This window comes from Mustela erminea, chromosome 3, assembly GCF_009829155.1.
Source record: "Mustela erminea isolate mMusErm1 chromosome 3, mMusErm1.Pri, whole genome shotgun sequence".
In the NCBI taxonomy this organism is placed as follows: domain Eukaryota; kingdom Metazoa; phylum Chordata; class Mammalia; order Carnivora; family Mustelidae; genus Mustela; species Mustela erminea.
Window position 1 is genome coordinate 137,916,617 of NC_045616.1, and position 26,781 is coordinate 137,943,397.

General features: G+C 45.6%; 1 protein-coding gene across 8 annotated transcripts in view; it reads left to right on the forward strand.

Annotated features, from left to right (window-relative positions):
- Positions 1–26,781, forward strand: part of ADAMTS12 (ADAM metallopeptidase with thrombospondin type 1 motif 12) — a 290,253-nt gene that overhangs the window by 217,586 nt on the left and 45,886 nt on the right. For 4 of the 8 annotated variants that reach the window (XM_032337660.1, XM_032337657.1, XM_032337659.1 and 1 more), the window contains 5 exons: positions 726–846; positions 10,382–10,626; positions 12,385–12,523; positions 18,028–18,154; positions 25,136–25,346. In XM_032337660.1, coding sequence (XP_032193551.1) covers positions 726–846; positions 10,382–10,626; positions 12,385–12,523; positions 18,028–18,154; positions 25,136–25,346 — 843 coding nt within the window. Of the gene's footprint in view, positions 1–725; positions 847–10,381; positions 10,627–12,384; positions 12,524–14,398; positions 14,500–18,027; positions 18,155–25,135; positions 25,347–26,781 lie in introns of those variants that run through there. The other 4 variants (XM_032337663.1, XM_032337664.1, XM_032337661.1 and 1 more) reach the window with 3 other exon arrangements.

The window sequence follows — 26,781 nt, forward strand, 5'->3', positions numbered from 1 at the left end:
CATGGTGAGGGAAAGAAGGTGACGGAGAAGGGCCGATGAGCAGAGCCCTGGTAGGGGATCAGGTCCAGAGCAGGGTGAAGTCAGTCTTGGCTCCTAGGAGAAAGCTCATGGTGGCTGGGGTTCAGCTACATGTGAAATGTCAAGGGGTCTTAGGGGGCTTAGGGGGCTCCAAAACATCTGATGGTGGTCCGCAGGTCAGAGATGTCATATCCTGTGGGACTGAAGGAGTCTCAACATTGAGCCCACTCCTCGGTGGCTGCCGGGTCGCCGGCTGTGCTCAGACAAGAAGCAGAGAGCACACCAGTGAGGCCCTTAGAGGGATTGAACCACCACTCTATTACAGGCAGAGGAACTCGCGTCATTCCCGGGAATTCACGGAAGACAAAGGGACAGGAGGTTTGCACATCAGAAGGAGATTTACTGTTCCAGCTACTCTGATTCCAAGACATTCTCCATGTTAACTGTTCGAAACTATGTTCAGTTCTGCCTGGGACTCAGGAGAAACTGGGAACCCACTCAGTGTGTCCGTCTTTCCCCTCTAACCAGGTGGTTCCTTTACTATCAGTGGACGCTGTGTTTCCTCCTCTGGCTCACCCCAGGGACAGGAACCATTTGTCTCTGTATCTGTCCCCAGCCCAGATCTCATCAAGAGCGAAGGGGAAAAGGAGAAGGGAGGTGTGGTGTCCCCGTCTGTGTCAGTCACCTGCAGCCTCTCTTCCCCACAGATGGTCGGCTGTGACTATGAGATCGGCTCCAACGCCACAGAGGATCGCTGCGGTGTGTGCCTTGGGGACGGCTCTGCCTGCCAGACTGTGAAGAAGGTGTTTAAACAGAAAGAAGGATCTGGTAACAAACAAATATTCAGTGTGGCAGGGGGCTGAGAATGGAGAGCAAGATGGATGGTTGTGTTTTAAAGCAGGTTGTAACTTTCGAAGAACTCAACAGGGATGTACTCTTCGTGACAAGGGGATAAGGGCTCCTGGACAGTTTTCGGGCTCGGGCTAATCTCTCAGCACTTACAGAAAGTCTCCCACTGCACGGGGGCTGTCCCTGGGAAAGGGAATGAGTGTCATCCAGAACTGAAAGCCAATGGCATAGGCATGGACCTCGAACTGGGGGACACAGAGATCAAAAGTTGAGCCCAAAGGGCACTGAGAGAGGGTGGGCTCTAAGGGAGAGGGCAGAGAAGCTGGTGGTGGGCTTCAAGGCAGAAGGCTCAGGGTGCACCTTCAGGGACACAGGAGAGGCAAGGTAAGGGGGCCTGGGCTTATTCTACTTCCCCATCTCTCCCAGTAAGGGCATCCCAACCCCTCCCTCCCTGTGGTGCCCCAGCTGGCGACTGCCACCTGATGTCCCCTCTTGACCCACGCTCTGCTGTTCCTTTCCCATGATGGCCTTCTGCAAGGTTTCTTCTTTGTGCAACTCTGGGCTACTAATAATCCTCAGGAACAAATAACTCTCCCACCCCGAATCTGCTGTGACCCCTGCATATTTGTCTTCAGGTAAAACTGCTGGTCCTTTGGCATCAGCAGTGATTGGTAGCCAGACGGGTCTTGGGAGGAAGACAAGTGAGGCCCGGAGATGATGAAGACAACTCAGAGTATCACAGTTTAGGCTCCCCGAGAAATACTCTAAGACAAGAATTCGGGAACCAGGAGCTTATTTGCGGGTTGGGAGATCCTGGAAAACATCAGTAGGACATCCAAAAAGTGAAATGGGGAAGGAGGAGAGCCAAGGAAGGGTGCATCATGAAGCCAGTGACCATCATACAGGAGCCAGTGTAGACATCATACATTGGAATTTTCCCACCCAAGGGGTGAAGGAGCCAAGACGAGATATGCCAGCTCCCTCCGGTCACGGCTTGAGGCTGCTTTGGGAAGGGGCAGTTAGGTTGTTAATTCTCCAAAGAAATGCAGGTGCTGGGAGTAGGGAGTCCACTGTGCACTCCCCAGGTAGGGCCCAAGGAGAGGAGCCTCGTCTACACTGGAGTGTTACCCAAGGCAGGAGTGATGGGGACTCCCAGATATAGTGGGCTGCCCTTTTCCTCGGTCCCAACAAAGCAGTGCCTCTCTTTTAGTCATGCCTGCCACCCAGGACAAAGCTACTAAGTATGTCCTCGAGTGTCGTGTTCATTGATTAGGTGCCCTGTTGGTCCCTGGGACACATCACAGTGGATGACCTGAATTTGTTTAATTTTGTCCCTATTTTTTGATCTTTGACTATTGAATTGATAAGGTTAAACTGTAAAGTGAAATGCTTAATTATCACTGAAGGATTGAATTTTATGTCTATCTATTCGATGGCTTAGTATGCATGAAACATATCCCTTTGCGTTACTTACCGGGAATGTGAATGATAACTCAGTGTTTCCTCAAGCATCCTATGATAGCTAATATTCATTCCATCTTATTTATAAAGTTGATATGTAAATATTTTGTTATTTAAATGTGACCTCATTTACTTGGATTATAAAGTCATCCTTAAAATCACATTTCTACATTTGAGCTCCGTAGTATTTGTTAATGGGGGGGGGGGGTTCATCTCTGACCTCAGATACCCTATGCTCCTAACATTATGGTAACTCCTTTGAAAAGCATTTTTCATTCTTGAATCTTCATCACTTAACCTTTTAATTAGGTAAGCTTTTAGGAAACTGGGATTTAGTTCTGGATTCTTGACTGTACTCTAGTTTCTTGGGAGGGAAAAACCCAGAAGCATCTTGAGCCACACTTCCACCCCCACCACTGCCTTAGAGACCTTATGCTTCTGTCCACATGCCCAGCACGGGGCTCCCTTGTGGCTTTGGTTTTCAGTTCTCCTTCTCCCATTTGCTTCCCAGAGAGCTTCTGATGGCCCTTGGTACCCAGGGAGGGGTGTCAACTTCAGACCCTGTGTGTCCTGAGAGAGCCTCAAGCCTCCAGCACTGTGAGAGAGGCCATGCTGCCTCCAGCACTGTGAGGAAATCCAGCCAGATCTCACTCTGGACTCTATTAACCCCCAGTGGGAGCATCTGTGTTCCTTTCACCCACTAGGCAGATCCCACCTTTGCTGCGTGCCTGATGAAGCCAGGTACATTACACAGACCCTGGCTGAAGAAAAACAAAAACAAAAACAAAAAAAAACCCAAAACCCAGAAAAAAAACAAAAAACCTTAAAAAACAAAGACCCTGACTGCCACCACTCCACGGTGAGAATGAAACCCAGAAGTAACACAAAACTCCGGGAAATGGAGTGAGATGGCTCTGGGTAGATTGATTAACCCAAAGGCCAAAGTCAAAAGAGGGGACTTAACATCCTCTTTCTGAAGACACCCAAGGCTTAGTTAGTTGTTTTCTCTGTGTATTTACACGTGGCCTTCTTTCTCCTTACATTGTGTTCTTTCTCTCCGATGCACTTATAAACCGAGGGCTGAATTGTCTTTTAGGTTTTGTCACCACCCTGCCCCACCCCAAGTCAGCAAACATGATTTCTATCTGTAGGAGGTATTCAGTAAGCGCTCATATAAAGTCAAATGAAAAAAGGTTTTCTTACGGTTGATTCCATATCCCTTTGACAATAAAGGAGACCAATCATTAACTGTGTGACACATATGTTGGTGGGATATTGGATATTTTTTCCTCTGTGTTGTCCTGCTGTTGTAGTGTTGTAGTTCCGGGGTTTTTTTGTTTTTACTTTTTCAACATGAACTGGTACAATATTGTAATCATAATTATTGTAAACCCAATGTTGTAATACTGGGTTTTGGTCACTTGCTGATTGTAGCCCAAAGACATAAAGCTTAGTTTTCCCCTTCTTACACATATTCTGAAGTATTCTTTTTTCCTTGCATCTCCACCCAGAACTGTGGTTTCTTTAAAAAAAATAAATAAATAAAAAAGAAGAACCGTGGTTTCTTTGGTGGGTGGTGGTGATTGGCTTGGGGGGCTCACACTGTCACTTTGTTTCCCTGGTCAGGGCACCACATTTGCCTTCGGGAATCTGTGACATGTGGTGAGCCCTGACAGAGGATTCTTCCAGAGCAAGTATGATTTTGCAGTCAGTTACATGGGGGCTTGGTTAGAGACGGCTTCTTTATCCCAGTACTTACGTGTCAGATCTCTAGAGACTTCTTGTCACGGCCATGACCTTGAGAGAAAGCCCAGAAGTTGGCAACCATCAGACAACACCAGAAAAACAATGAACTTGGGCAACAGATACAATTAGTACTCGAGGCAAGATCATCTCTGTGACTAGGAAATAATGGGAACATGTAGTCATGTAGTCAATCACCTAGAAGAATCCGAAACTTTTTTAAACCTTGCATGTGTCTGTTTCATTTCTCCTTCCTTCCGTTGACTTGGGCTTGTAGTTTCTTTTAACAGAGGGGTTGAAGACAAGAGTATAGGTGGTAAGTCTGCATTAGAGATGCACATAGTGGTCAGACCCAGCTTCTCCTCCTCTCTGACTGCTTTTGCCTTTGATGATGGAAGTATGAAATACTAGCCAAGACCTTTTTTCATGGCCCTATGTTGTTGTTGCTGTTTTGGTTTTTTTGTGAGTGCTCCTAAGAAACAGAGAGGATGATGAATGATATGGAATTAAAATAGGCTGGGAGACAAGAGACCAGATGCTGATCCAGATTACCATTGGCCATGGGGAAGTCACCCCTTTGGACCTCCATTTCTGAGGCCCCTTTTCAACCCTGTCTTGTATTTTATATCTTCTTCCTACCTTTAGCCCTAAGGCTGATCGTTTGTTTGCTGATATCTAAAAGTTGAGGTTTGGCAGAGTCTCCCAGAGCTGTATTTATCCATGGCTTCCTTGGGCTATCCCAACTACTCAGTCCCTGTCTACCCTGTGAAGAGGACCTCATTCAGTAAACTCAGTGCTGGGCACCACATGATAGCATCGCCCCTTTCAGTTAGTGTCACACATGGGGAACATAAGGCCCACTTTCTTGCAGACTCTCCAGGATAGCTTCTATTTCCTCTCTTGGAGAAAGAAAAAAGAATTGCCATCTTGGGATAGTGCCATGGTTACCATGAGGAGAAGTATCTGGAATTAAAGAACTTAGGTCCAGAATACAGTGAACTACGTACAGATATCATCACTCATTCATTTAGCCATTCACTCTATTATTTGAGAAACGTGGAGTACCTATTGTGTGCTTGCCATGGAGGATAGAATGACAAATAAGAAAAGCACTCCCTCCACTGCCTTCCCTGCCTTACTCCAACCAGGTAAGGTAACAGGCCTGGGCCCCATTCTGCCATGTGACCCTTAGGCAGAATTTAAATGAGGAGCCTTGTTCAGAAGGAAGTTGGTAGAGCATTAAGCTGTGTTCTTTTAAGGGCATCCTGGGCTTGTTACCCATACCTTGACCTTCATCCCGAACTCTTGTAGCCCATTCTTTTTGGCCTAGAACACTGACCCATTGTTGTCCAGTTCCTCAGCCTTGTTCCCTCTCCCGCCATTGCCTAATTTCCTTGATTCTGTATGACTCACCTCTCTTGGTCTTAAATGTTAAAACCTGACAGTTTTTAGCCTCTTGAACTAATTCACCAACTTCTTAAAACTACTACTCTGGACTCCTCTGTCCTTGCTTAGTGTCTTCAGACTTGACTAACGCCAGACCCAGTGATCACTAAACCAGGTCCTGATCTTGCTCATACTGGCTACTTTCCTCTGTTGCTGGGAACAAAGGCTCCCATTCTCTGAGTGCCCTGGAACCCTGATACAGGTGATTGTATCACTTAACTCACTGCCCAAACTGCCAGCCTCGGTTCCTACATCCTTTATTCAACCATAAGCAGAATGTGCTGCTGCCAGTATCCACATCTTCAGGAGATTCCTGGAATGTGTGAGAAAAGCAACTGCCTAGGATTCTGCTCGAACCTGACCACCCAGATACCCACCCACTTCCCAAGCCTGTGTGTTAACATCCTTCATTCTTCCAACTGTAGCTTCCTAGTCTCTGCCGCTGATCTACTTGGCTGGATTTGGTTCACCTAGAGTTAGGAATTGACAACAGTTTCAAGTTTGCTGTTGGCTTAAGAGAGAATAAGGCCCACTCTGTGATTTTAGATGGGTGAATGACACGAGGAGGTCAGTGTCATAGATGACTGGTTTGCCAACAACATACACAACTGCCTGGGACAGGGAAGCCGAGGGCTAGGAGGTGAGTCCACAGAGACTGGATGAGAATCTCATAAGAAAACATTTCCGAAGAAGTCTGAGGTAGAAGGTAATGCATCACAAGAAGAAGGGATGTGGCTTCCTTGAAACCAGAATATCACCTCACGTGGAAACTGTCTTAGATCAGGTTTTCTAGGAAAGCCTAGGCTGGGAGGAACAGGAAGGGAAGGGGAGGCATAGGCATTCTACTGGACAGTTTTCCTATCAAGAGACCTCAGGGCTGCCATCCTTTGTCCCAGAAGCATTTAGGGTCAGGAAGCCCCTGTCAACATCTATTCCCTCTCCTACGTTTCCTTTCCTCCAGCCTCTAGCAGGTGGGTTGTGGTTGCTCATTGTGTGTGCCAAGGTTCTGGTGCCCCTAAAACTTGCTTTTTAAAATAATTGAAGCTAAAACTCATAATCTAGGACAAGGCACTTGGACTTCTCAAAAGATCTACTGGGCACATTTATGTGTACGTAGTTCTTCCTCACTCTGATTTGGGAGGGGGTCAAATGCAGGGTCGTACCTGAACTTGACATTGACGTGTCTTTGCTGTCAAGACAAGCATCAGGGGAGAGATGGGCCTTTCCCAGGAGCCTCCTCACATTAAACTATGAGATTTGGCCCTGCAGTGAGGATTGTTTTGTTCACTGTGATCTGACAGCATCAATCTCCTTTAAAAAGATGAGCTTTAAAAAGATGTCTGGGGTTAATAGTATGACCTCTTTGTGAACACATTTTTATTAGAAGTGACTGGAAACCAAATATGCTATCGGGTAAATCCTTTTTTGTGACTTACAAAGGACAGCTGGATAAGATGCACTTTAGCCCCAATAATCTATTCCCGCTCTTAACGATAATTCTGAAGCAAGGCCAGTCTTCTGCCCCAGCCCCAGAGGCCCTGAGTATTCTTTCAACTCAAGGGGCTCAGGACTCAGTGATGGGATGTTATCTCCACATGAGTCTCCATGGGCCCAGATGCCTTCTTTGAGGTCAAGATTAACATTTTCCTACTTCCCCCAGTTTTCCCAGTATTGCCCCCGTACTGGTGCAAATGACTAATGTTTCCTAGGGAAGTGGGAAAGAAGTGATTTTCTGAATGAAAAATTCACCATTCTTAACACATTGGATATAATCTTACTAACCCTGAAAAGCCTTCTTTTGACACAGAACAAATGTCTCAGTAACTTTCTACCCTTACTTTTATCTTTTTAAGATTTTATTCATTTATTTGACAGAGAGAGAGAGAGAGATCACAAGTAGGCAGAGAGGCAGTTAGAGAGAGAGGAGGAAGCAGGCTCGCCATTGAGCAGAGAGCCTGATGTGGGGCTCGACCCCAGGACCCTGAGCCCATGAACTGAGCCAAAGGCGAGGCTTAACCCAAAGGGCCACCCAGGTACCCCAGCTTTCTACACTTATTTTTTAATAGGATTCTCATTTCTATAAAGAAGACCGTTGAGGGTAGGATACTCAGGGGGATTTTTAAAATCTCTTTCTACCAACCATATTTTTTATTAAAAATGCTATTTTAAGAATTGGTTAGCAAACCTTAGCTATACATATATGTACTTTCCACCTAGGTATGTGATGTAGCATAGATGCCTTCCTCTCTTGTGAACTCAGTTTTCTCATTTAGTAAGCAAAATCTTTGTGGCCATTTGTTTCCAATTAAATACCCATTAATAGCAGATTGGTTAAATAACTGGGTTTATGTTATTTTTGCAGTTGTTGAAATGCTCCAAAAATATGGAAAGATATGTAAGGTATATTAAATCCAGAAAGCAGTACCTTGGAATAGTTCATGTAACACGATTCCACTGGTTTAAAAAGTTATGTGTATATGTGCTTTATGTATGCAAGCAAAAGTTTTAGAAGAGAATCCAATAAACTATTAACTGTAATGGTCTTTGGAACATAGGACGGGGAAGGAAGGAAAATTGAAATTTTTATTTTTCATTTTATACACTTCTCAAGTGTGGTTTTTCTTATTATGTGCAAAGGAGTCTGGTGGTACATCATGGTTCTTTTTAACTCCAAATTGCTATAATTTTATCTTTTCACTTCCCCCTAGATATTCTTTTACAAATATGAATTATAAATATGCATTACTTTTGGTCACAGCTAAATCTGCCTCAGTTTACATCTTCCGTCTGTAAACTGTTCAGAAGCAGCACTTAGATTCACCGAAATCTTTAATCTAATCTGATGTACCTCCACTTCGAATTTGGGAGAATCTGCCACGATAAACATTTCTCATTTTGGATTTTCTCTCTTAAGTGAAAGATAAAAAACAAAAGTCTTTTGGATTTTTTTTCAATTAGTTCTCATTGTTTTTTTGGGGGGTGGGGGAGGGTTGTTTTGCTGTTTGTAAACAAAGGTAATGCCAATAGATCTACTTGCATGAGTTCTGCTATGAGAAGGCAGGGGACATCCCAAGTCAGAAAGCGACTGCAGGTCACAACACTCCAAAGCATTTCAGAAAATTGGATTAGCCTCCTGACATGCGATAAATAGTTTCCCTGAGATCATTATAAATTTGTAGTTTTAGGGCACTTGGGTGGCACAGTTTGTTGAGCATCCGACTCTTGATTTCAGCTCAGGTCATGATCTCAGGGTTGTGAGATTGAGTCTTGCATTGGGCTCCACGCTCAGCTCAGAATCTGCTTCAGATTCTTTCTCCCTCTCCCTCTGCCCCTCCCTGCTCACATTCTCTCTCTCTCTCTCTCTCTCTCTCTCTCAAATAAATAAATAAAATTATTTTTAAAAAATTGTAGTTTTAATCAGCCATCTCAGGCAAGTATTGCGAGGGCCACATGCAATTTAATCAAATACTATGAGACCTGCATTTTGGTCTTGCTGGATGGGAGCTTCCAGTTTGAGAAACAGAGCAGAGGATGTACTCCTGAGCTTCTGAGCCAGTCGTACCTGCCGGCCAGCCGTAGGATCTGAGCTCCCAGCACCCCCCATTACTGTAGTGTCTGAGGGAGAAGAAACAGTCAAGTCACTTTCAGGTGACAGAGATGAAGGTTTGCTTGTGGCTGAAAAACCTAGTGTGTCTCCAGTGCAAAATGACCAGGATGATCAGGGTCTTAAAGCCAACATTTGTATGGAAAGGTTAAAAGAACAAAGAATGTTCTGCTTAGAAAAGAAAAATAATTGAATATTGGAGTTATGAGGGATATCAGACATCTCACTGGAGCCTCTTCATGGTGCAGAGGACATTTAAAGAAGTTAAATAAGTCAGTGAACACCATAGAGCTCACTGAAAGTGATGCAGAAACTGGGACTCATGTGTTCTGACCCCCTTGCCCTGGCACATTCACGTGCCATCCCCAAAGTCCGTGTTTTTTTCCATTCCATCGCACTGATGAGGTGGTGGTTCTTAAGAAGCACAAATAGGATAAATGCCTGAAGTGCTTAGCATAGAGTCTGCCAAAGGGAGGAGAGCATTATGTGTTCATTCCTTTTGTCCCCAGTATGTCTCCTGCCGTGACATCCAGTAAATGAGGGTAGGACAATAGCTCGACTTGATCATCACCTTTAAATGGACACCCTCTGTGCTTTGTCAGGAAAGTAGAATGTAAGTTCATATTTTAGCAAAACATAAAAAATAAGAAAAAACCCATTTAATGAACAGAATTGTCCAGCGATAGAAAAGCTGTGGTCAGAGCAGAGTTTCTCATCAGTAGCTATATTCAAGAGCGCCAGGTGGCAGATGATCCACGATTCCCTCAGGGATTCTCTTAATGAATTTAAGCTATGATTAGATTATTTCTAAGAGTCTATCTTTAATTTGCAGGCAGTGGGGAATGCATGAGCAGAAGGGCATATCCAATACAGGGTTCAAGAAGATTCATCTGATAGCAGCAGCAAATGGGGAAGTAAAAATGCTAATGGGAAGCTAGTTAGGCTGTATATTTTTGAACTATCAACTTAAAATCACAGAAAAGTCAATGCTAGGTCAACCACAAACTCTTTAGAGTCAAGTCTGCCTTTATTTCACCTCTTCTCCCAAAACCATGTGTACACGGAGTCACAGAGCTCCTGGGAATTCGGCTCCCAGCCAAGCTCTTTAAAATTCAATGTTTCTAGTGCATCTGCGCATTCCAGTGACCACCCAGGAGGAATGCAAGCGCGCTCAACAATGAGGATAAACAATGGGTCAGAAATAGGTAGTGTTCAGTTAAGCCAGTGTGCCGCTTTCATTACTATGTCTTCTTTCCTTAGGTTATGTTGACATTGGACTGATTCCAAAAGGAGCAAGGGACATACGCGTAATGGAACTTGAGGGAGCTGGAAACTTTTTGGCCATCAGGAGTGAAGACCCCCAGAAATATTACCTCAATGGAGGGTTCATTATCCAGTGGAATGGGAACTACAAGCTGGCAGGGACCACGTTCCAATACGACAGGAAAGGAGACCTGGAGAAGCTGATGGCCACGGGTCCTACCAATGAGTCGGTGTGGATCCAGGTAATGTGGAAGCAAAGGGAACTGCTGATAGGTATATTACTTAGGGTCTTTCTGATTTTCTTTTCCAAGGTGTTTGCTATAAGACACTAATTAAGAAATTATAAAAATTCCTTTAACAAGGAGCAGGGAGGAAGCAAGACATTACTTTGTGCTGTTAATCCTTTATTGCCTAGAAATTGCTGAAACCCTAAAAATGAAATGCTGGGGCCCCAAAAGTCATCAGTTGGGAGTTTGGAGTTCAGCTTCCAGTATGATTGAAATAGGCTGTTTATTGGAGGGTGATTGTTTCTCAGGTGTAAAAAAGGTGCTGTCAGTTGATGTCCATCTGGCATGAGTTTCCAGGTAACATTCCAGCAGTGGTGTTGGACTGACATGGTTTTTTCATATGTTATCATGTGGTTGTTCGTAGGCAGGAGGTTTGATTTTGTGAAGCTCTTAGAGGAGATTGGGGTCATAAGGTAATATGTGCACCTTAAAGGCATGGGTGATTCATCTTTCATGTTGGCAAGGAGCTATAGAGAAAGAATGAAATCATCATAGCAGGAGAGACAAGGCCGGTTGGGAATGATCAGTGGTCCAAGAGAGAGTCAGATCTAACCATATTCAGAAGTAAGAGAGGTGATTCCAGAGGCAGAGATCAGAGCACTCACAAAAACCAGAGATGAAGGCTTGACAGCTATGAGTCATAAATGTCTAGAAACCAGACATCTTACCCCCCGACGTGGTAAGGATTTCTATACGGGAATCCTGATCCCAATGACCATCCAATCCATCACCTGTAACTTTAAGATGAAGCCATTTTAAATGTGTGGTAAGGGGCACCTGCGTGGCTCAGTCAGTTGAGTGGCTGACTCTTGGTTTCTGCTCAGGTTGTGATCTCAGAGACGTGAGATGGGTCCCACGTGGGGCTCTGTGCTTTGCGTGGAGTCTGCCTGGGATTCTTTCCCTCTCCTTCTGCTCCTTGCCTGGCTCGCATGCTTGCTCATTTCTTTCTCTCTCTAAAATAAGTAAATAAATAAAAGCTTTAAAAAGAAATACATAACCATGTGATAAGTTGATTGCCTACGGGAGAGGGAAGTGAGGGAAGCTTCCAAGAGTGGTATGACCTGGCTAAAGCCCATGACCATTTTACCCCCAGAACTATATGCTTTAAAGGAACTAACCAGCCTGAGAGCCGGAGAAGAGCGTCCTAAGACAACAGCAACAACAATAATAAGCGTCAGTGTTTATAGAATGTTAGCTCCCTGCCAGGCACTATTCTGTTCATAGCGAATCACTGTACATTTATTTACTTATTTAACTCTCACAACACCCCTTTCTGTCATGCTGTTATCATCCTCACTTTGTTAATGGGGAAACTAAGGCACAAAGAGATTAAGTAACTTACCTGTAATCACCAATTTAGTAAGTTCACAGGGTGCAAGGTGACCCGCCAGTCTGTTGTTGGAAAAGACACCCCCCCACATTCCCTCAGAGCAGTTTCTGTAAGAGTAGACCTCCCCGGGAATTCAGCCAAGAAATAATCGAGTGGAGATGAGGTATAGGTAGAAGAAGACACGAACGTAGATAGATACAGATACAGACAGATGTGTCGATGGGTGTGGAGGCGGAGGTGGTGATATGTTCATATATTGGCCTTTGCTCCAATGCATGCCTTCGTCACTACTTTAAGAGGATGGGCATTCTGTAGTGTTGTCACTAAACTGTGTTTTGTAGTATCAAGTCATGACAGGAATGTCACCCCCCTTTGCCTTTCAGCTTCTGTTCCAGGTGACTAATCCCGGCATCAAGTATGAGTACACAATCCGGAAAGATGGCCTTGACAACGACGTGGGAAAACTGGTGTACTTCTGGCAGTACGGCCATTGGACTGAGTGCAGTGTGACGTGTGGGACAGGTGGGTGGCAGCTGCTGTGTCTGGAAGTCCTTGTGTTCTTCACAAAGGGCCATTCAAGGGTGCCGAGAGGTTTGTAGGCTTCCACAAACATGGCCCAGGGGCCTCTGTGGGAACAAATATGTTGGTCATGGTCTAAGGACAGAGGCAGTTTTCCCTTTATACTGTCCTTCATAGAAGGTTCTGTTTGAAAAAAGTGTTCTGTATCTTGTTTTGTCTTGTTTTCAGCTTTACTGAGCTGTAAGCGACGCTAATATTGTGTAAGTTTAAGGTTTACCACTGGACGATTTGGTCCATGTGTATATTGTGAGATGTTTACCACAATAAGGTCCCACACCCACCACCGCACATAGTTACCTTTGTTGTGTGTGGTGAGGACATTTAAGATCTGCTGTCTTAGCAACTTTCAAGCATACAACACAGGATTACGTGTGTTCTAAAAAGCAAAACAGAGAGATTTAAAAGCCTGGTTGAGGATCTGATTTCTGCAAAAGTCAAACACCCTTCCCAGAGGCGTTCGATAAACATGGCCAAACCCGAACCATGAGAAACTCTCCCGACTCCCACCCACTGCTCTTTGTTCCGCCCCCAGTTTACGGAGTATTTGTATCTACGAGGACAGTAGCTTTCTGATAAAATTGAGTACTGGAGAGATTCCTTGCTGTTAAGTATGTCAAGATGGAATAAGTTCTTTGTGTTTTTGTTTTTGTTTTTTTTTAAATATTTATTTATTTATGAGAGAGGGAGAGAGAAAATCTCAAGCAGGATCCCCACAGAGCTCAGAGCCCAAGGTGGAGCCTGATCTCACCACCCTTGAGATCACAACCTGAGCTGAATCAAGAGTCAAATGCTTAACTGACTAAGCCATCCAGGAGCCCAGGATGGACTGAGTTCTGCTACTAGAACAGAGAAATCAGAATCTCAGGAATTCAACACAATGTGGGTTTATTTCTAACCCATTCTAAGTCTGGTGCAGGTTAGGTGGCCCGGCTTCATCTCGGAGCTAAGACATCTGAAAGGAGTGGCTGCCAGCGTGCCCTGCAGGAGAAAAAAGAATTGGAAGAAGCAGACTGGCTCCTTTTTTTTTTTTTTTTTTTAAGATTTTATTTATTTATTTATTTGAAAGAGAGAGAGGGAGCATGAGCAGAAGGAGGGGCAGAGGGAGAGGGAGAAGCAGGCTCCTCAATGAGCAGGGAGCCTGATGCAGGACTCAGTCCCAAGGACCACAGGATCGTGACCTGGGCTGAAGGCAGATGCTTAACCCACTGAGCCACCAAGGCATCTCAGACTGGCTCTTATTAGGGGCTTTGGCCTGGTGGTGACACAGATGATTTCTGCTCATCTTTTGTTGGTTGGCCTTAGTCCTCTGGGTACAGCAACTGCAGAGAGAAGGCAGGAACTGTGGACAAGCACAGGGACATTTGTGCGGCTCTCTCTGCTGCAGGCTAGATGCAATTCACTGAGGCCTGGGAGGGCAGAGTCCAAGCCTGTCAGGTATGTGGGACTCTTTACTCATTTGAGGGGCTTTAATTGTAGTACCTGGTGAGAAGGCTTCTGCCTCGGTCTCTCCTTTTGGATCATGTCCAAGTCTATTCTGGAACTTCCTGCTTCGAGTCTGTCACTACTGCCTAGAAAGTACGGCCCGAGTCAGCAATGGAGCCAAGGCAGTGACAGTGAAGGAGTAGATAGTTCAGAAGAACCCAGTCTACTCCCCGATGGGCTTCCCACTCATGTCCTGTGTCTCTGCACCCCTCAGCCCCCTGCTCTCTTCCAGCCCCAGGAAGCAGTCCTGGAAAGAGGTGCAGCAGACACTGTGTCACCACCATCAACCTAATAAACAACGTTTGTATCACCAGCTTCTTTCTCTCCCTCCTTCAGTACAGAAACCAAGGGTTTGCCTTCAGAAATCCAGGAGATCCTGTTCATTTCAAAATGAGTTTTGAAAATCTGAAACTTCTGGAGATCCATTAGGGCCCAAGGTGGGATGTGTGGCAGCAGCTGGCCGTGGGGTCGGTGTCACTGGCGGGGTTGGTGTCGGTGGTGTTACCCCAGGGCTGTGGTGACCATTTCTTTTTGGATGTCCCGCCCCACTGCACAGCGGGGGCTGGGCCAGCCCAGGAACTCAAGGAATTGAAGCAGAAAATCAGTTGGCGAAAACTAGCAGTTGTGAGGGAACTGAGGTCACAAGGACTGTAGTCACCAGTACTTTTTCCAGATCTCATTCCCACTTATCTCTTCCTTCCGTGAAGTATAGGGTTAGATGTAGGCTTAAATCATTTGTGCTGGGACACCAGGGAGGTTTGAAAACGGAGCCAGTCCAGATTGGGCAGGGGTCCCTCCACAAACAGGAGAACACCCCCCTTTATGCTCCACGTGATGAATTCTTTGCATTACACACGCAGCATTTCAGAGCATAGGAAAAATGGCTGATGTGTGTGGTCACCGGAAAGCAGGCTGCTCTTAGCTGGGAAATGAAAAGTCCTGATGTTCTGACCAGGTGTGAATCAGGCATTTAGTGTTGACACAGCCGGGCCCTTGGTCTTGGATGAATGTCATCCTGGTTGGCAAACCTTAACAGGAACTATCAGGGAGCCATCCGTGTCCACACGCTCACCCCAATCTCGGTCCCACTGCCCGTCGGAGTGACGGTGAGCTCTCTTACTGTGACGTAGAAGAAAGACAGCATTTCTACTCTCATGCTGTCAGACACAGAGGGCGAAAGGCATGTCCCCTAGGACACACGTTGCTAAATACAGAGATGGAAGACCGCGTGAAACACTAAATCAGTCAACGATGTTTTATTTTCCTTGAATGAACATTTTCTACATCTTTAAAGTAAGTTAAATACTTTACTGGAAAATTAAAAATAGAAAAAGTCACCCCCTTGACACATGTCTTTTTGTGCTTTGCTTTGCCTTTCAGTATCCTTTTTTCTAGTCAGGGACTTTCTAGTTGCATGCACGTGGATGTATTTACGTATGTATACACACACCTTCACTGAACGTTGTGGCGCGGGTAAACTTTCCAAGCACTACTTGGTCTTCTCAGCTATCATTTTTATGAATCATTTCTATATTTCCCTGGCAAGACAAAGCAAAATGTCCTTAGCCAATTTCTTGTAAAGAATAATTTCATCAGTGTTAATCTGCCATTGAAATGTCTAGGTTCAAAGAGTGTAAATATTATGGTAATATGAAGAAACTTACTACCATATTGATTCCCCTAGCAAAAGAGTTACAAACAGGTAGTAGCAATCACTTTGTTTTGTTTTGTTTGTATTGTTATTGTATTATTTTAGCTTTACACTTTGTTGCTGGGAAGCATGACGAGTGTCCTGGGAAAATGGAATCGTAACAACAAATTCCTGTATACCAGCCACTCAACTTTCTCGGCTCTTACTATTACTCATGCTTATTTCAGTCTTCCTGTTTAAAGAATAGAAATTGCACAGGTATATGTGAAGACCAACTTCCCTGACTCCACTCGCTTTCCTCTTCCCCCGGAGCTAACTAGGGTCATGAAACCAGCACATATTATTTTCACGCATGTTGTTAAATACTTTTATTATACGCGTGAATAGCCATATACATTAAAAAATATTGTTTCTCAGGCATTTACACTTTCTATAAATAATATCATACTCTATGTATCAGTCGTTGTCTTGCTGGTTTTATTCAGTACTGTGCTTTTGAGATTAAATCCACACTAATGAAAATGGCTCTAGTACATTTGCTTGAATAGCTGCAAAATGTCCCATTGTGCAAATACGCACTTATTTATATGTTCCACTGTTTTGCAGTTATAAACATTTTTGTAATGGTATAATGACCACCTTTCCTCAATATCATGAAAGCTCAAAATAACCATGTACATTTGAGACAGGTGCGCATATCCCTGAAAAGCATGAGAATCACAGGACACCTGGGTGGCTCAGTTGATTAAGCCGCTGCCTTTGGCTCAGGTCATGATCCCAGGGTCCTGGGATGGAGCCCTTCATCAGGCTCCCTGCTCAGTGGGAAGTCAGCTTCTCCCTCTCTCTCTGCAGCTCCCCCTGCTTATACTATCTTACACTCTGTCAAATAAATAAATAAAATCTTAAAAAAAAAAAAAAAGGCATGAGAATCACAAATAGGAACACACATTCCACTCTGACCCTGATGTGTGACCATACAGTGATGCTGAGAAGACAGCTCACTTCTTCGGAAAATCAGAGTCTGATGCTTCCTTGACGATTTAAATATAGCATTCATTTTGGTACTAGTCCATCTGGCTTCATCTGCTATAATTGTCAGGTAGGGTCAACCCAGTGAAGATATTGATCTCTAACAGTACCTGCAAGATTTTTTTAATATTCAGGATGTCATGAAAATAATAGAGATGTTTATTGAGGTGGATTTAAGCATATGCCGTGGAATGAGGTTTATATAGTTTATCATATACATAAATACATAGTATTTATCAGATAAATTACAAGTAATATATAGTAATATACACCATTAATTCCAAGGAGAAACTGACACACCACGATTAACTTTGCCCTCTGCACGTGACGATCATCTGTCTGGCCAGTTCATCTGTTCAGCTCGCTGCTAGTCCAGCACACTGTCCCATGGGATACTGTTAACATAGCAAGAGGGATTTTACATAATAAATTGTACCCTTCTGCTACTTCTGGAGTCAGCAGCATTGAACAAGGATACTTATCTTCGCTACTCATGGGCAGAAACAAGCCTTTTGGGGCGACGTTTCCAACCTCTGAGAGTCACCTGACATTTTCGTTTTAGGTTTTGACATTCAGAGTTTGCCAAACTACCTAAAGTTTTCATGTAATTCCTAAGAATCTAAGTCTCTCTCTTCTCTGCTCTACCATGGCGGGTACACACTAACGTCTCCGGCTTCAACCACGTCAGCCTGCATTCCGCTCACATTGTCTAAGACATCTCTACAGGTGCTCTCGTCTTTCCGGAGACTTCTTCTGTGTGCCATGAGAGTTCCTTTTACATGTCCCTTCCAGCATTTTATTTATATGATGAAAGAAACGTAACATAGTCTTATCAGCTGAGAAAGCCTGAGTAGTTGAAAGGTTGCCCCTCTCTCCAAAAGAAGCTCCTACCTTCTCCATTCCTTTATTACATTAGGAGCAATCGTGTTCAAACACCTGGTGATAATATCTGCTTTCATTATTTAAATCTCACTTTGTTTTTTATTTGGCATATATGCACTTGTTCTCCACAGCTAGGTTATAATCTATATATTAGATTATGTATCAATCTACCTATATTACCTATAGTCCTTCTCAAGCACGACCTCTTCCACCCATGGCTAGCTGCCGTGTGGGTGGGTTAGAGAGCCCGTTCCCCATGCACACTTTAAAAACCAGACACCTTACAGAAAACTTTCCCATTAGCCATAAGCATGATCACTTGACATGACCAGGGGACTTCACTTGACCCTAAGCATGTGGGCTCAGGATTTAATATGTGTGAACCCTTCTGCCCGACCCCCAGGTGTTCGCCGCCAGACTGCCCATTGCGTAAAGAAGGGCCACGGGATGGTGAAAGCTACATTTTGTGACCCAGAAACCCAGCCCAATGGGAGACAGAAGAAGTGCTATGAAAAGGATTGTCCACCCAGGTAAGCACTGAGAAGAATTAGGACTCTGTGTGTCTGCCTAGAATGATGTCTGATTGGGGCATCCGGGTGGCTCAGTTGGTTGAGCGCCTGGCTCGGGTCATGATCTCAGAGTCGTGAGATCGAGCCCCAAGTTCAGCTCTGCAGTGGGTATGGAGCCTGCTTAAGATTCTCTTTCTCCCTCTGTCCCACCCTGCTTGTGCTTTCCCTCTCTCTAAAACAAAAACAAAAACCCAAAAAACAAAGGATGATATCTGATTTAATAGTAAAGGCTTGTGAAGCTCTGTGGTTAGAATATAGGAAAACTCTTCAGGTTCCTGTGGCTTTGCTGTTGGAGCCCTAGGCAAGCTGTGAGTGAGAACATCCTCTCCCCATCGAGCAAGATTCCTTACAAAGCTGGTCTGCTCTGTGTCTGCTTATTTGGTTTAAGACTAAGTCTCATAGCGTTGTTGAAGAGAATACTATGTGCGTCCCCCAAAAGTTCTTGAGCTAACAGTGTAGCTTTCCCAAGAGCACCATGCAGGGTCGGGACGGTGTCCCCTGTCAGATCACATGCCCATCTGCACGGAAGGCAGCCTGCAAGAGTGGCCTTCCCGGGCAGGCTTTCCCGACGTCAGCACTGTGGACATCCAGAGCCGGTAAGTCTTGGTTGGGGGGCTGTCCTGTGCGTGGGAGGGCGTTCAGCTGTACCCCTGGCCTGTATCTGCTTAGATGTTAGTAACAACTACCACCCCCCTTCCTCTGGGTTGTCACCACCAGTGATATGTTCCGACATTGCCAAGTGTCTTGTAGAGGACAGAAGCACCCTTGGTGGAGACCCAGCATTCTAGAGCTGTGCACTTTCTGCGCCATATTGGTTCTAGATCCGGGATCCCGGAAGGTGGCTAGCCTGCTGCTCTGTGGGGCTTGCAGGCTGCCTCACACTCCAGCTCCCTCAAGGTTAACGACGCTTTACCAGTAAATTCCTCTTGCGCTCCTGGGACGCACATGCCTGGGATCCTCACCTCCCTTTTCAAAACCCTCTCTCTGACAGGTCAGATACCCTCTTAAAGCCACTGCTGTTTCTTTCCGGACTCTAATTTTGTCCCTGGCTTTCAGGTTCTCATTGTTATCGTATTATATAGTCTCCCTAGGCCTGACTGTTGCCAGCAAGTATTTATTAAGCTTCTCTTATTTCCCACGAGGGGCACAGTGGTGATTATAGGCATGTAACCATTACCATTTACTGAGTGCTGAGACACTGTAAGTCGGTGAAGGCTGGATATTCCATCTCTGTCCCTGGTTCCTCACAGAGCTCTTAAACCTTTGGAACCCCCCAAGTGCTGTGTCTTGTTGTATGTGAACCAAGTGCCCAGGTGGCTGCCCCCCCTCCCCGCCCACCCCCTCCCCACCACACAGCCTCAGAGTGAGAGAGCTGGCCACCTGGGGAACCTGTGACTAGAGGGTTTGAACTTGGCAGATCCCCGCCCCCCCACCTCCGGGGATGTCCAGGGGCTGGAGGTTGAGTTAATCACTAATGGCCAATGATTTCATCCAACATGCCTGTGCAGTAAAGCCTCCATTAAAAAAAAAAAGAAGAAGAAAAAGAAAACATAAACAAGCCCTAACTGGAGAGGAATGGACAGCATCCTGCTGGCCAGATACATGGGGTGCTGGGGGTGGCACTATGCCCTTAAGAGGGTCTAGAAGCTCTCCAGTTTTCCTCTTGGACCCTGCCCTCTGCATCTCTTCCATCTGGCTGGTCCTGAGTTGTATCCTTTTATAATAAACCAGTTTTCTAGTAAGTAAAAGGTTTTTTTGAGTTCCGTGAGCCCCTCTAGCAAATTATCAAGTCCTTGGCAGGGATTGTGGGAACCCCTGATTCGTAACCAGCTGGTGAGGAGCACAGGTCACAGGTGACCTCCTGGACCAGAAGAGTGGGGGATGAAAGCAGCGTCATGACTGCTGAGCCCTTGACCTGCCCGGGCAGCGCTAACCCCAGACAGTGAGGGTCAGAATTGCTTGGTGTGCAAAACCCACACAGTAGTTGAAACAGAAGTGATGTGAAAGTAGAGTAGAAAAAAACAGTGGGTTTGGGGGTTTTGTTTCTTTTAAAGAGAGAGCAGTAGAGGGGCAGAAAGAGGGAGAAAGAGAGAGAGAATCTTAAGCAGGCTCCTGGCCCAGCCCAGAGCCCAATGCAAGGCTTGATCTCATGAACCTGAGATCATGACCTGAGCCCAAATCGAGAGTCAGACGCGTACTGACTGGGCCACCAAGGCACTGTGGAAACAGTGGGGTTTTTCAGCACCACCTTCACTTCTGATGATGTTTTAAAGATAACCTTCTATCTTCTCTTTATTGTTCTCAACTACTCAGAAAAATAATTATTATTATGTCAGTTTCACAGAGCAAGAAATTTTCTTTATCTCACTCAGTACCATGCAACTAGTAGACAGCAGAAGTTCAAAGACAGGCACGTCCCTCTCCCCCACCCAGGCTGTGTCTGAATTAAAGCAAGCTCTGTGCCAGGTATGGTGGGAAGTTCTCGATGCCGACACTAACCTGCTGAGGCCAACGTAGAGCTCCAGGGACGTGGGCTATGTACGTAAAAGCGACACAGTCAAAGAAGATTCTGATATCAGCTCTGGTTTTAGAACAGACATCAATCTGTTGCTGACATTTTCTTATTCCCCTGTGGCTGAAAACTTGGCTTCACTCTTTTCAGAATTCACCTTCCATAAGGGGGATTATCTTAGCTGTGTCCACACTCCAGCTGTAAGAATTTCTAGTTGGAGGTAACTTTACAGTAAGGGGTACCGGTGCGAGAGGGAGAAGGAGGTTGGAGCAAGAGTCCAGAGGCTGAAGGACTCTTGGGGAGGAGCTGAGCTGAGGGGGAAGCCCATGGGCACGGAAGAGGAGCCTTGATGAAGGAATTCTTACATGATGGCCGCTGAGCTCTGTGGACTGGGAGCAGACCCTCAGTGCGGTCATGGGACAGGCTGGAGGGACGTCTCCTTCTGGGTCCCCGCAGCCTGCAAATGTGACCTCATTCCAAAGAAGGGTCTTCCCAGATGTTGTTAAATTAAAGGGTCTTGAAATGGGGATATTATCAGCAATTACCCCCTTGGCCCCAAATGTCATTGCAAGGGTCCTTAGAAGAAAGAGGCAGAGGGAAATTTCACACACATACGCACGCACACACGCGCGCGCACGGCGCACACACGGTGATAAGAAGAGAGAACAGATAGATTTGAAGACACTAGCCTTAGACACTGACGGGATGGTCCCCAAGCCGAGGACCACCGGCACCCCCACAAACGGAAAGAGGCAAAGAACAGATCTTCTGTAGAGCCTGGGGCGGGGGGCAGCGTAGCCCCACTAGCAACTTGATTTTATCCCGCTGACTTTAGGACTCTAAGAAACCAGATTTGGCTTCTAGAACTGTGGGAAACCAGACTTTCGTTTTAAGCCCCCAGTTTTATGGTAATTTGTCGTGGCAGTTCCAGGAAACTAATGCAGGCAGCTGAAGAGGAGAGATGCCCCCACCCAGCGATAGACTTTGCAGAGCTGGGAAAACCATTGCATAGAGGCTTCCTGGAAGGCATGGCCAAGGAATTTATGGACTGGCACACCTAGGTTGCTTCCTGAGGAAGCTTGCAGCCAGGCAGGCAATCAGATGCATATTCATGGGCGAGGCAAGCTGTTGTCATGGAGGGACCAGCAGCCAGGCCTGAGGATTCCTCATCCAAAGCTGTGCCTCCTGGCCACTGTCCCCGTGGTCCTTGCCCTCCTCGGGGCTTTCTAGTTAGTAGACATGTCTCCATCTCTTTGTTCTAAAAGCAGCATTGTAGGAACAAGGCAAGTGATACGTTTACCCCGGGAAGGCTGCCTAAGCTGAGGGATGGATGCAGCTTGTTGATTCGGAGCAAAATTCTCAAATGGACCCCTGACTCAGCCGCCTCTCCCACCATCAGTACTGAAGCCCTGGCATTCAGAAAGGAAGGACTGTGGCCATGGCCGCAGGTGGGCGAGGGACAGTCCCGGCCAGCACAGGTGTGCCTTCCGGTGCCCAGATGCTCTCGTCAAGCTGAGTGTCAGTTTCGAAGCTGCGGTTTCTGCCATTCCGCATTGTGGAGCTTCAGGGGATGAAGACAGCCCATTCTGCTCCCCGACTTCTGCTCTTATATTGGAAACAATTTCCTGCAAACAACTTGAAGATTATACTTACGGAGAGGGTAGCCTAAGCAATTGAACAAATCTTTTTAAATCATTGTCAACTGGTAGCATTTTTTCCTTCTTAAAGCCTCTCACTGTGTTGTTATGGTGACAGTTGTTGATAGATCCGCAGTCTGCAGTCTGTAGGACTTTTTTTTTTTTTTTTAAGATTTTATTTACTTATTTGAGAAAGAGAACACGATGGGGGGTGGGGGGGTGGGGTGGTGGGGAGAGGCCGTGGCAGAGGGAGAAGCAGACTCCCCGCTGAGCCAGACATGGGGCTTCATCCCAGGACCTCTAGATCATGACCTGAGCTGAAATCAACTGCTTAACCGACTGAGCCACCCACGTGCCCCCACAGGACTTGTACATTGTCATTGGGATGTTGAGACTGGCCCCCATAGGGGGTCTCAAGAACAGTGCAAACCAGTACAAGATCAGTTACCCAGTTGTGTGGGGAGTGTCATCAGCATTTGGTAAGATAAAGATCAATAGCAAAACCAGAACAGATCCAGCAAGGTTGTTGCTAATTCTGTGCTAACTAAGCCAGAGCAGTTGTCTTGTTGGGGTGAGTGAACGGGCTGGGCTTTTGTCCTGCTGAGTTCTTTGCAGTACGTTGCACTTCTCCCCAATCCCTCAGGGCATTTTAACAGCCTTCTGTCATGTGTCCTATAAATATAAAAACAGTATTCTGTTATACATCTCCTAGAAATCTGGCATTATGGCAGACATCAGAAAATGAGATGGATGACAGGAAACAACTTGACAGTAGTTCCTGAGCCCTGGGCTTGGAAGACCTTGCTGATACTTAAATTGGGCGGGGCGGGGGGGTGGTCTGTTTTCAATTTAAACTAGTGACAAACACAGCCCAGGAGACTGTGGAAGAAATTCTAGAATAAGAAAATAAGGAGGTTCATTATCACTTTGTGATGACAGAGCTGGAAGCCTGATAGCAAGTAATTTGATAAATTATGCTTTTTTGGTCCACTCATATTATTAAAGCCCTCCAGAATGACATGTTATATTCAGTAATGTGTCTGGCTTCCCCCAGACATGTCAGCAGTAGAGCGAAGTGATTAGATTCATAATTACTGAAGTGGGCATTCTGTTGCTCTCACATCATGTAGTTCCAAAATCAGCTTTTTACCCACACAAGATAGCCAGATGATAAACACCAGGGCCTAAGGGAGTAACCATATGTGTTGTTATTACTTACTAAGTAAATGAGTAACTCATCTTAATTACTTAATTATAGATGTTCAACACTGAAGAATAAATAAGTAATCTTTATAACTTAAAAATAACTTAAGAAGAATATAACAGAATCAAGGAATAACTTTTTAAAAAAATACTTTTTTTTTTTTTTAAAGATTTTATTTATTTATTTGACAGAAATCACAAGTAGGCGGAGAGGCAGTCAGAGAGAGAGAGAGAGAGAGAGAGAGAGCAGGAAGCAGGCTCCCCGCTGAGCAGAGAGCCCGATGCGGGGCTCGATCCCAGAACTCTGGGATCACGACCTGAGCCGAAGGCAGAGGCTTTAACCTGCTGAGCCACCCAGGCGCCCCTAAAAAAATACTTTTAACCTGAGATTAAAAGTGTGAAACTCAAAACAAGTTTTACCCAGACAAATCCAGTACTTACTCTTGTCTCCTTCAAAATCCCATACTATCTCAAGGACAGAAGTCCTCCCCAAATTCAGGAATGAATGACTTCATGAGCTATCCTATTGTCCCATGAAAAACAGAAGCATTCCATTTTATTACCGCACAGAGAGCCAAAGAAGTGGGCCGTATGTTGCAACAGCAGTGAACCCAGACCACAGTGGATCAGTACACTTGTTCTCTCTTCTGTGCTGGAGAAGATTTACACGGTGATGGAGAAGGGGAAACAGAGAGGGCTCTCTGCCACTTTCTGTGTAGCCACACGGTCTGCCTCTTAGAATCGGGAGTGCGTCCTCCAGGATAAGGGGGTAGAGAAAGAGCTCACGTTCCTGTTTGTCCATAATGAATCCAGAGTATTCACTTAGCAAACCGTGTCAGCACTTTGACTTGTCAAGAATGGCTGACAAGTAAGAAATTATTTTGTTTCTTCTTTTTCTCTTGCTTTCTTATCAAAGGGACCGGTGAAACTAGTAGTAGGTACACTGAAGGCGATGGGGAGAATGAAGGCCATGCCTCTGACTGACCGTCTCCTGAGTAACTGAAAATCACTGATTGTTTCAGTACCGGCTTCGCAGCAGAACAGAAAAGCATTCAGTGAAGAGCTAGGGGACCTAAATTCTATGTGATTCTTTTACTCGCTAGCAACCGTCAAAATAACAACATGTAAATTACAGGTGATCAGGTTCTGTTATGTGTCAGGCTCTGTACTGTGCACTATGTATAAGTCTGGTATTTTGTTTCGTCTGCAGCACTCATAGAAACTCTGTATTGTTGTACCCATTTGACAGATGAAGAAAGTAAGGCTTAAACTTGCTTGACGTGTTACTATAGAAAACTGGACCTCAGTGTTTTTGACTGCAAAAGGCGAGGGCTTTCCCCCCCCCCCCCCATTTAGAGACATTCTTAGGTAGCATCTCCTCCTGCAAGGGGCTCTGCTGGACTCGAGCTGTGATTGGATGAACCAGCTGTGGCCCTGTCTCCTCCTCTAGCTGGCTGGAATGTCTCCAAGGACACCCCCTCCCCCCACGCCAGCTCTGTGACCTGCACTTCCGCTCCCACTTCCTCTTTCCAGAGGCTGGACTGAATATGAATATGTCTAAATGCTTTTGGTGTCCTTGTGTGTCTGCAGGTGGTGGGCCGGGGAGTGGGAAGCATGCTCAGCCACCTGTGGGCCCCACGGAGAGAAGAAGCGGACAGTGCTGTGTGTCCAGACCACGGGCTCTGATGAGCAGGCTCTCCCCGCTAAAGACTGCCAGCACCTCCTGAAGCCCAAGACCCTCATTTCCTGCAACAGAGACATCTTGTGTCCATCAGACTGGACAGTAGGCAACTGGAGTGAGGTGCGTGTCATCACCCCCCGCCTCTTCATTAACCAGTCCAGAGCGGCTCTAGAGAAACTTGCGCAGTGGCCGGTGTCCGCCACCTCTGGCCTGTTCGCTGTGTTTCCCTGGGGCCTTGTATCTGATCTGGTTTATTTTATCTTCTTACGGGATTTGCTTCTCTCTCGTCCAGGAGTCAGATACCTGCCAGGGGTGAGCTGGATCCCATTTGCACAGGCCCGCAACAGCTAACTGGCTCATCATCAGGGTTTTTGCAGTCCCGTTGTTAAGCCACTGGTTGCACATCGGGACTCTCCCACCCACCCCAAGAGCTAGTTTGCTAAACGCTTACATTTCTGTTTCCCTGAAACTGTGATAGTTAAAACCGGAGGAGTGTTGCTCTAATTATAGAGGGATAGGCGGTGTACCACAGACTTGAAGAAGACCCTCAAATCGTCTGTCTGTTCGGCATGGGGCAAGGCAAGGCATGAGGTTTAGAGCATGTACTGTGATTTGCCACAGAAATTCCAAATCAGTGTTGTTCCATTTTGCCAAAATTAATCTGATCAAATCCTCTAAGTATACTTAGAAATCAGTGGGCTAGAAAGTCACAAAAAGTTCCCAGGTTTCATTTTTCTTTAGGTCACCATGGAACCTGGTCCTGTCATGCCTGGTGCTCCCAGAGTCTGGAGTAGAAGCGGAGACCTTTTTTCTCCAGAGGTCCTGGAGTCTCCAGGGCCTTGCTTTGTTTCCCTATGCACACTGCAGTTCAGTGACCTCAGGAATGACAAAAATACATGATTTTTTAAAGTAACAGTCCAGACTTTATGGGTGGTTGCTGACTTCTGCTGAGCTCCCTTGGAAAGCCCCGTCCCTTTTGGTAATAATGCAGTCACTGACCAGAACGTCACAGGAACTCCTCTTAGGACTCACCGTCAAATAAATAGGAAATACTTGATTCAGGAGAATGCAGGAAGTACTCTCTATACTAATAAAGGTACTCTGAAGTATTCTGTGAAGAAGAATCTGAATGTTCGTATGAGCAAAGGTGCGATTTCTGAAGATGTTTGAGAGCAGAAAACACTCATATGCCTACAGCCGCTGTGATGACCTTATTTCCAGAACTTTATTTCATTAGCTCACAGTCACAGTTTGGGTTTATTTAGCTTCTAAATCTGCTGCAGAATACTCTCGTGGGCATCGAGGTGAAAAGAAAAAGAAAATGGCTAGTATGGTTCTTGCATTATAAGAACTCTCTGCCAAATGGGACAGGTGGGACCAAAAAATGAACGCATGAAAGAAAAAAAGGAAGAAGAGAAAGAGAGATGAATAAATGCAAAGAAAACATACCCGCAAACTAAGAGTGTACGATGAATCTGTGCACATATCAGCAACGGGGCTATGAGCCTATGCCTGGCCTAGCCTGTGAGGCCCCTGCCAGCCTGGACTGCTGTAA